Source organism: Protobothrops mucrosquamatus, unplaced genomic scaffold (genome assembly GCF_001527695.2).
Source record: "Protobothrops mucrosquamatus isolate PMUCROS unplaced genomic scaffold, P.Mucros_1.0 scaffold1401, whole genome shotgun sequence".
NCBI lineage: Eukaryota > Metazoa > Chordata > Lepidosauria > Squamata > Viperidae > Protobothrops > Protobothrops mucrosquamatus.
The window spans coordinates 391,760-402,367 of record NW_015387586.1 but is presented as its reverse complement, the minus strand read 5'-3'; the positions used below and the strand labels follow the sequence as shown (position 1 = coordinate 402,367).

The following is a 10,608-nucleotide window of genomic DNA, read 5'->3' as shown; positions in this document are numbered from 1 at the left end:
ATTTTAAAGATCATTATGAAGCTAAAAACCATCATACCATCGTGGAACCTCATTCAGAATGCTATATACCAAATTATTTCCCTTAAGAGGAAAAATTCATTTATGTCTTTTTAGGGGAAAGTGTGAGAGAAGATATGATAATGGTGTGTAAAATTATGCAGGATGTGAAAAAAGTTTTGAGGATTGCAGAAACTTTAGCCTATGAGCTAAATGTTATCCACTGCTCTAGAATGAATGTTATTTGTGTAAAATATAAGATGTTAGTTACTCTAATAGATTGTAAGGGATTAGATGAAAATGTATGGTCACTATCTGTTCAATGAGTTTGAAGGAACTTACTCATTTGAACCACATTGTAAAAAAGCCAAACTCAAAAGCTTTGAGTGCTACAACTGCTCTCCTCCTATGTCGTCTATCTCAGAAATGATATCAAATTCCTGCAGGCAATTGCATATTCAATAAAACAGACTACAAGAGGAAAGCTATTGCAGATATGGCCATTGGCCTCCCTGCAAGGTCATGTGAACTTATATGGAACTTAGTTTATTTCTTTTCTGATTCATGTGGAAGCCAGTATGAAAAATAAGTATATGAATGCCTGCAGAAATGTCATCATTACAACAATGTGGGAGTGAGACAGTTGAGTGTTATGCAATACGCCCATGAAGTGATGGTTTATATCAACAAAACAAGAATCTATGTTACCCTGGTAAATCATCCTGTAATCCTCCAAGGTAGAAATAACTAAATTGCTCTAGGTCCTCATCAGATTTATCTGCATATGAACACTTCTATCTTACAGAAAATTAAGGCCTGTCTTCCTGCCTTTCACTTTATCATCTATAGTATTTAGCTATAGCTATTTAAGGTGATAACTTTTATCAAGATGCCCTGCTCTAATCGACTTTATTGAAGAGTACAGTAGAACAACAATGATTTTTAAAAGCCCCCTTTCCCCTAACTTTGCTTCCACCACTAAAACTATCACTGGAAGACAAATAAAGGAGTGTGGAGAAAAGCCCCTAAAAGAACTCTGTTATAGTCTTAATTCTCATGCATGTTGGAAAAGTCTTCAGAAACTTGGAGTATTTAAAAACTCATCCTTTTAAAAACAATGGACATGTTCCAAGCTAGGTTTGGGTATTGTTGACTTTATTCTAACTATTCCACTTGTGATAATTTTCAGAAATCTTTCACCCCATTTTTCTTTCAGAAAAATATGGAGATTTTAAAAAAATGTCTTAATATGTGTATGTATTATCACATAACATATCTAAAATTATATCAAATCCCCCCAAAATGCTTCTATTCCAAACTTTCAGATACAATCCAGTAAAATGGAAGTCAATTGATTCTCTAGATTAATTTTAATTAGCCATTTAGGACAGGGATCAAAATATATAGTAGTAAGTATCTGGCCCATAGTTGTGAATGTTTTTGGAGAATCTCAGCTGAGATCACCACTACTATTTTGTGAGTCCTGCATACCCTCCAATTTAATTAAAAACTTGCAAAGTAATTAAAAAATGACATTATATAAACAAGCACCAAGATCTTGAGAAAGTGCACACTCGCAAGATTTCAATCATTCTCACACGTAATTGGGAGAGGGAAGGCATGCCCTAATATTCCTAAAGTTCATATTGCAAGATTTGTGCCAGCTAAATATTTATGTTGAGTGTATTGTTAATTTTATATTGTTCTTTGATTTTTTTTTCCTTTCTCCTGCAGAGATTAAGCATTATCACATTTTGCATAGGTACTTATGAACTCCACAATAAGTCTGCTGTATATATATGGAGAATGGCTTCCTATGAGCTTGGAGAAATGTTTTATTTCCGCAGTCTTATGGCCCTTACTGGCATTACTGGCAGTTCCTCTTTGGATTGTCTTCTATGTCTACCTATCTGTTGCTATTGTCCTGGTCTATGAGATGTCTAGTAAAGCTAAAGAAGAGGCCCAAAGAAGCTACTATTTTATTTTGGGACATCTTTGGGACTTCTTTGGAAGAATATGGCATGGTAAGGAATGTTTACTCTTCTGGGTTTGCTTGTTCTGGGAAAAGGGTCCTATTTTGATGTTTATATTTTCCACCAGACATTTCATAAATTCATTGAAATATGAATACTGGGATTGTAGTTCAGATAATTCTGCTTTAAGTTCTGTAATCTATATCTACCTATATTTAAATATTAAATTTAAATAACTTACTGATTAGATGATCTACTGCATTAACTAGTTTCTACTATCCTGAGCCACTGCTTCAGCAAAACAGTAATCATTACTACAAATATTTCTAAAAATATTTGGCACAACATACATCTGGTATTAATTACATGTTATTCAGAAGATCTTTGTCTGGATGCTGTGATTTAATTGAATGAAAATTATGAGGTATTGGCTTGTTTATTTAGAGTAAAAATGTAGGTATTTATATTGTCTATACAGTATATGCTTTTTTATAAGAAAATACTTATGTGAAAAGCTTGCTCCTTTGTTGCTGATCAAATGGAAACTTGCAGAATTAATGCAAGTTTTAGATCAGGGGTCTCCAACCCCAAGTCCATGGACTGGCATTGGGCTGTGGCATGCCAGCAACCGTGCCGTGTAAACAAGTGAAGCCCCATCTGTGGGAGGCAGGCAGCACATGAAACCACGCCCTCTCCAGTCCACAGAAAAAACTTCTCCAACAGAACCGGTCCCTGGTGCCCAAAAGATTGGGGGCCACTGAATTAGAGCAAAATATGCATTGGGAGACAAAATACACAGCCAACCACAACACAGAAACAAGTCCTGCCATAAATCAAAGGAACATCTGAAATGGCTGCCAGAATACTGCAACCCTAGGAATGATGATAGCTCACAAACCCTCATTTACATTCAGAAAACAGCTGTCTAAAGTCAAAGACAAAATACAGAAGGAAGACAACAGCAACATAGTATACAAAATCAATTGCAACAACTGTAACCAATTCTATGTGGGACAAACAGGAAGGCAATTGAAAATAAGGGTTCATGAATATCAGCTAGCAGTTAAACGGCATGACCAAAAATCCCTTATCTCAAACCACATTGATAATAAACAACACCAGTTTGATTAGGAAGGAACAAACATCATTGGGCAAGCCAATACCCACCACACGCATTTATTGAAGCCTGATATTCTCACAAAGGAGTAATTAGCAAGTATATTGATTTAGATCCAGCATCTGAATACGTAAAAACCAGACCATTTGAACAACCAATCAACAAGAGAACCAATCAGCTGCTCAGAATTTAAATATAGCTCCAAACGAACAACTAATCACAAGATCAACTGACCACACTGACACACAAGATGTATATAAGCCAGGGGTGTCAAACTCATGGCCCATGGGCCAGATGCGTCACGAGGAAACCACGCCCACCCCATTGCCGGCAATGGGGAAAAAGCTCCGATATGCCGCGCGATGCGAGTTTGACATGTCTGATATAAGCTAAAGAGGAATAGGACAAGAAAATCCTGCTAATGTTGTTCCCTACTCTGGTAACAAAACGTTCAGAAACTAAATTGAAACAAGCTTCGAGAGCAAACCACTGCCAAAATCTAAAACCCAAGCTACAAGTATTTTCTCTTATTTCAAAATGTATTGGGAGATCCTAGTCCTTGAACTGTATCACTCTTGCCTTCAGTATACTATATCCTATAGTATATTACCGCTCAGTTTCAATATTAACATTAAAGATAATTTCGTTTCTAGATTTTAATCATACAGTGATCTTATATTTTGTATTAACTTGTTTACCATTAGCAATTGTTCCATAGTTTTATATTATAGTTGGTCCTGCAATCAGCAAGATGTTTAGACTGGATTTGTCACGCAGCTGGCTTCTGTGCCTAAGTAGGAACAACTCTATACTGGTACAAAATCCTCCAAAGTACATAAAAAAGATACATACCACACAATCTAAAAAGTTCACAAAAAATCCCAATAACATACACACTCACACATGCACACACAAACACATGTATCCTATCACAATGTAGTGCTATTGCTATACCGCTTCACAGTGCTTTACAGCCCTCTCTAAGCTGTTTACAGAGTCAGCATATTGTCCTCAACAATCTGGGTCCTCAATTTACTGACCTTGGAAGGACAGAAAGCTGAGTCAACCTTGAGCCGTTCAGAATCGAACTGCTGAATTTCTGGCAGTTAGCAGTCAGCAGAGTAGTCTGCAGTATTGTATTCTAATTACTGCGCCACCACGGCTCTTACACACACATACACACTCACACACACACACACACACACACACACCTCTTTATCCCTAACAAATATAATTAACATTACCATCTTATCACTGTCTCTTAAGATAAAGAATTCTTCATTCCATATCTCACCCCCTTGTCTATTAATACATATCAAAATCTTGAATTCTCCTTATTAATCAGCAAAAGTCTAATAATTTATTATGTATTTTAATAAAATAGAAAATAAAACAATAGAAGTAGTTAGAGATAGTTATTTGGCAAGTGGAAGTATTTTGGGGCATTAAGCTGCCTGCCCCTGTTCTCTATAAAACTCACAGTACACAATTTAATAGTTCCATCAGATAATATAATATTGTGCTTATTTTAGTAAGACTAAGGACTACAGTGGTGTAATCATCACTTTGGAACCTCTTGGTATAATAAAGTTTTATGATGCATTTGATTATATGAATGACAATATTCTGTTCTGTTTTGTATTAAAAACAGGTTATGAATTACATGGAGTAGAAAATCTACCAGACGGACCAGGCCTTATTATTTATTATCATGCTGCACTTCCTATAGATTATATTTTCTTTCTAGCAAGAATCTTTTTCCTGAAGAACAAACTGTGTTGCTATACAGTGGTTGATCATTTTGTCTTTAAGTTGCCAGGTAATATATATTTTATTTGTATCATTGCTTTTATACAGTAGATATATAGTCAGTCTAAAGGAGCTGGCAATATATTGTCCTTCTGCTTCATTTTATTCTAAAACATATTTGAGGTAGTTCAGGCTGAAAGTATTTTGGGATTTGGTATAAACTTGAATGACTGTTTGAGGATCGTCTCACTGATATTTTCGTCTCACAGGCATATTTTCTCACTGGCTCCAAGTTGCTCTGTTTCACAGAATCTGAAGAAATGCCTGTATACTTGGGCAGACATGGGATAAGAGCTGCTTTGGATGGCCTTTAAAATTGTGTTGTTGTTGTTGTTGTTGTTGTTATTATTATTTATCATTATCATTTTCATTTGTATTTTCTACTTTTACTATGGGGATTTTAATATTGTTTTCGATTCTTCTTGTACATTGCTCTGAGCAGGTTCAGGAGGAAAAGTAATATGAAAATAAAATAAATATTAATGCAGGGGAGTTTCAATTCAGGAATCGCAACACATCACCCAAAGGGAGCACAATACATACAGCAGATCTCTGCAAAGTGATATATTTTCACACCAAGCAAGCAACTGAGGCTATGAAAATGACTTGCTTTGTTATCTTGAAAGAAAGAAGACATCAAATTTGCCTTGATAAAGCAATTCAGATGGTGTCAGATTACTCTGAGGTCAATGCTAAGGGTCAGGAGTTGGGGTTCCTCTCAACCTTCTCCCTGAGAGCTAGGGAATTGCTCCCAAGATATGCTCTTCAGGCACCTTCACTGAAGCCATGTCTTTTGGAGGACTTTCAGCATGCTAGGCCAGTACTGAGTCTTTTCTTGGCTGTCTCTGTCAGCACATAGCAAAGATCTACAGTATATACATGTCTACACACATATATAATTATATTATAACACATATATTACTATATTTTATTTGGTTATACTTTTCTATAATATAATGGTTTGAAATTTTTAAGGAAGGGGAAATTTCACAACAGATTACCACAACTGAAGAGTTCTACTTTCTAGTCCTTAATGTCCTCTAAATCTACATGTTACAGAATTACTTTACAATGCAATCCAGCAAAATAGCTCATGTTATCAGAAACTGAAATATAATACTTGTTGCTATTTATTAATGAATAATAGAATAACAAAATAAAAGGCACTGTTCAAACTGAAAACAATTCAATTTGAAATAAAACAATTCTTGGAGCTTATTTTTTGTAATATTGTAATATTGCATTAATGCTGGCTAGTTAAAAGATGTTGACAATCACTGACAAAGTTAAGAAAATAAATTAGTACTGTTGATTGCTTTATTTCAGAAATAAAGAAAACACCAGCATTTAGTCTTTCAAAAAAAAATTACTTTCTTATTACATTGTTTAGCTTTCTGCTCTCAACAAGATTTCTAATTTTATTTTTTATTTTATTTCTTTCTTTTAGGCTTAAAAATGCTTGGCAGGAATCTGAAAATGATAACGGGTTCAAAGGAAGAATGTCTTCATGCCCTGAAGAATGGTGATTGGGTGGCTATTTCACCAGGAGGAACACGAGAAGCCATCTTTAGTGATGAAACCTATAAAATTTTATGGGGTAAACGCACAGGTTTCGCAAAAGTTGCTTTAGAAGCAAGAGTGGTAAGTCCCACCAAATACATAGCAATGACAATGACACATAGACTTATATGCTGATTCACGGTGCTTTACAGAACCCTCTAAGTCAGTGATGGCGAACCTTTTAGAGACCAAGTGCCCCAAACCTGGCCCCGCCCTGTCCCGCCACCCCGATCCACCCCTGTCCTGCCCGCTCCACCTCCGCCCGGCCCACCTGCAGGGCCATTCACCGCCTCCACAGCCCGCCGCAGATCGCCCAGGCAACCCAGCAGTGCTGTGGTGGTCACACCCTCTGTCTGCACCCCACAGCATCAACTGCGCGCGATGGGGTGTGAGGGCAGAGTCTTGTCCCCGCTACCTGGCTGCCATGTCCTTGGCTGCGCTGCTCCATATGGGCCGCCTCAGGGGCAACTCTCCTCCGGGGCGGTTGCTGGTGAGGAGGGGTTGCGGGGGGAGGCAGGGCTGTGGTGAGAGGGCCCACAGAGAGGGCTCTGAGTGCCACCTGTGGCACACATGCCATAGGTTTGCTACCCCTGCTCTAAGTGGTTTACAGATTCAGCATATTGCCCCAACTATCTGGGTTCTCATTTTACTGATCTTGGAGGGATGGAAGGCTGAGTCAACCTTGACTCAGTCAGAACTGAACTCCTGGCAGTGGGCAGAATTAGCCTGCAATGCTGCATTCTAACCTCTGCACTGCCGCTCTTGTACATGGACAAATCACACTGTATCTTCCACAACTTCCATCAACTTCCATTTTTATTAATTCCATGACAGTTGTCTTATTATTTAATTTGTATCCCACCTTTATTATTTTTACAAATAACGCAGTGAACATATCCAACACACCTCATCCCCTCAACCACAATCCTGTGAGGTGTGTTGGGCGAAGAGAGTATGAGTGGCCCAAAGTCATCCATTGGCTTTCATGGCTAAGGTAGAACTTGAACTCACAGTCTCCTGCTTTCTAGCTTAGTGTTTTAACCACTAGACCAAACTATCTTTAGAGTCAGGTGGCATCTAAATCAAATAAATAAATAAATAAATATTCTATAGAATGTGCCTTTCTCGTGCATTATCATTCTATTTTTAATGTAGTTCTAACACACAACTTCATCAAAATCACAAATGTTTGGGAGGACGATAAATTATGATTGGGAAGTTCCCAGTTCAAGACTACCATCAGCCATGGAAAGCCACAAAGTGACTTTGAGTCAGTTATTATCTTTCAGCAAATCTATCTTATAAGGTTTTTTTCATAGAGAGAATCAAAGGAGGGGATGCTATATATGTCACTTTAGGTGACTGGCAGGAAGATGAGATGTACATCTAATAACTTTGTAAATAAAGAACATGAGGAAGCTGTTACAGTAATTAGGAACAAGCTATATATTTACAATCAAAGCACATGTTCTCCAAATTGCCATTTGTTTTAATGAAATATTTTAAATAAATGAAGTTGATATTTGCTTCTTTGCTTCTTTTCCCTAGCCCATAATTCCAATGTTTACAGAGAATAGTCGGGAGGGGTATAGGATACTTGGAAGAATAAGTAAGTTAAACATACTATATATTTTCTAAATTTATAATCTGGTTTTTTTGCTAGCTTGACCCATCATCATAACTTTGGTTTTTTTTCTCTTATGTTTTGAGAATTAATGTATTGATAGTCAGATAGCCCTAAGTCCCCCTTTATTTCTTTCTGACATTCCAGATGAAAATAATAATAAAAACAAAAAAAATGTTTTATATATGCTGTTATATTGTATGCTGAACATAGAATGATACAGAAGGCTGATTTAATAGGTGTCATCAGTGATATAATAAGGTCTAAGATATTGATCATTTAGGAGCTACTGTAATTTCACATCACCTTTTAAAATATTTTTATTGAAGGAATTTTTAATGAAGTAGAAACCATGAAAGACAATAAAACTATAAAATCATATAATTTAACTTCAGAATGCTGTTTATCTGAACCTAACCTTGAAAACGGTCTTATATATTTAATATGCAATCTAATTTCTCATCATATAGAACCACTGAAAAACTTGTACGAATATGTTCGATGGCCACTAGTTATTTTGTATGGAGGGTTTCCAGTGAAATGGCGTACACACATTGGACAGCCCATACCATATGATCCAAACATAACTGTTGAAGATCTGGTGGAAAAGGTAAACTGATCTTTATGTGAGCATCATGATAGAATTAGCTCATTAAACAAAAGCATTCAGGAGTCAAGATAAATTTACATGTGTGTTTTCTTTTTCTAATAGGTACAAAACGCTTTACAGACTTTAATAGAAAAATATCAAAAACAACCAGGAAGTATAAGAAGAGGTCTGTTGGCACGGTTTCATAACAAGAAAAATGAATAATTGCAATGAAAATACTATATAACAATGACAGTCTTATCCTTATTGTAATTCTATATTTTCATGCATTATTGAAATATTGCTACTCTTATAAACTTGTAATCAGTTAAAATGAAACCTTTTGATGTTATATACACATTTAACTAAATGGGCTTCTGGAACTCATAGTTCAGCTGGTTTTGAAGTCTTCCAGCCAACAATGCTGAAGGAGTTCATTCTCCATGCCTTGGGTGAATAATTTATATGAGCTTTGAATCTCACAGCTTCTACGGCAAACATGGGCTTGTTCCACATGATCTTGGACCCAACACATAAATAGTTGCATATTATATCTTGTCTTTCCCTTGAAGCAGATGAGATATAATTTGAAGATGGTGGACATTGACATTAGTACTTGGCCATAATTGAGTCATTATCTTGTTCATGTGCACATTACTACCATACTTAATGTCTGCAAGAGTGCTGGACTGGTTAAGAAGTCTTACCTCATGTGCCTGATAGAACAATTGATGTTTCTAAGGTTTATTGAGGATAAGTAGAGGGCAGAGGGAATGGCCTTGAAAGACAAAAAGAAGAGCTGCTACCAAGACAATGTTCAGATGAAAGGGTCCTGATCCCACGTCAAGAAAGTAACTTGAAAAAATATTTATTTCATTAAAATGATTTTAAAATTATTAAAATTTGTTAAATAATATTTTCTTTAATTGTAATATTTTATTGTGATTATAATATTTATGCTTGGAATTGTTTCATTATGTTGATATTTTATTATTACTGATAGTAATAATAAATTGCCTGGTGTCTTTAAAGCTGCCAGTGTTTAAATTGTTCAATAAATAAATAAATAGTCAATTTTGTGGATGGTAATTATTTTTATTTTTTTTTCGTATTAAGGGACACCTTAATTTTAATGTTAGTTCATGATTATCCTTAAATATTTTTCTACCTGAAATGAAGTGGCAAGTGGCACCTGCAGGATCAAAATACAAGTATTAAAGAACAACCAAGTTATTTCACATACTGTACATGATCAGAAAAAAAATTATCTCCAGGGCACCTGTCTTATTAAGTTTAATTTTAGGACCAGCTGCTTGGCATATAAATAAATTTGATGGATGATATATAATTCTGTACAGAAAATCCAATACATAGTCTAATGCATTCCATTACAGTCAGATATTCCTGCTAGATGTTGAAGAACTATCTCAAAAACAGAGATGGCTAAAATCAGGGCCTTTTTTGTCATAGAACGCACAGAATGGCATTCCGGCACCTTTTTTTGGTCAGATTTTCAACTTCTGCTGCCCCCAACAGGGGAACGGCACGTGGTTAGTCCCAGAGCACGACTTGTGTGCTTGCGCCCACCAGACTTGGCTGCTGTCTCCTGCACCGGCTGTGCTACTCCCTCTGTTGGCTTTTGAAAGCCAATAGGAATTGCCTGGACTTGGTCATTGTCAGCTGTCTCTGCACCGCCGAGCACACCAAAGGACCCGGCCGGCAAACGCTGTGCATCAAAGTTGTCTACAGCAGAGGCAAGTTGGTGGGAATGTTGCACCCCTCCCTGCTGCCCAACCACACCATCTCCTTGTGAGTAAGAGAGGACTGGGGGTGGGAGGTGGGGGAAGCAGCGCTTAATTCTGCATAGAGGCTCAGATCCGGTCTCTGGAAATATTACAGGGCGAGGTGGCACTTTGTGCATGGTCAGAAACCTCTTCTC

At 36.7% G+C, this 10,608-nt stretch overlaps 1 protein-coding gene across 1 annotated transcript; it reads left to right on the top strand.

Moving 5' to 3' along the window:
- Positions 1 to 1,749: 1,749 nt before the first annotated feature.
- LOC107292680 (transmembrane protein 68-like) lies at positions 1,750 to 8,894 on the top strand. The gene is made up of 6 exons (XM_015821792.1): positions 1,750 to 2,021; positions 4,739 to 4,906; positions 6,344 to 6,537; positions 8,005 to 8,065; positions 8,551 to 8,690; positions 8,793 to 8,894. Exons 1-6 carry the CDS (start codon positions 1,766 to 1,768, stop codon positions 8,892 to 8,894), a joined length of 921 nt encoding a protein of 306 aa, XP_015677278.1. The 5' UTR covers positions 1,750 to 1,765.
- Positions 8,895 to 10,608: the final 1,714 nt, after the last annotated feature.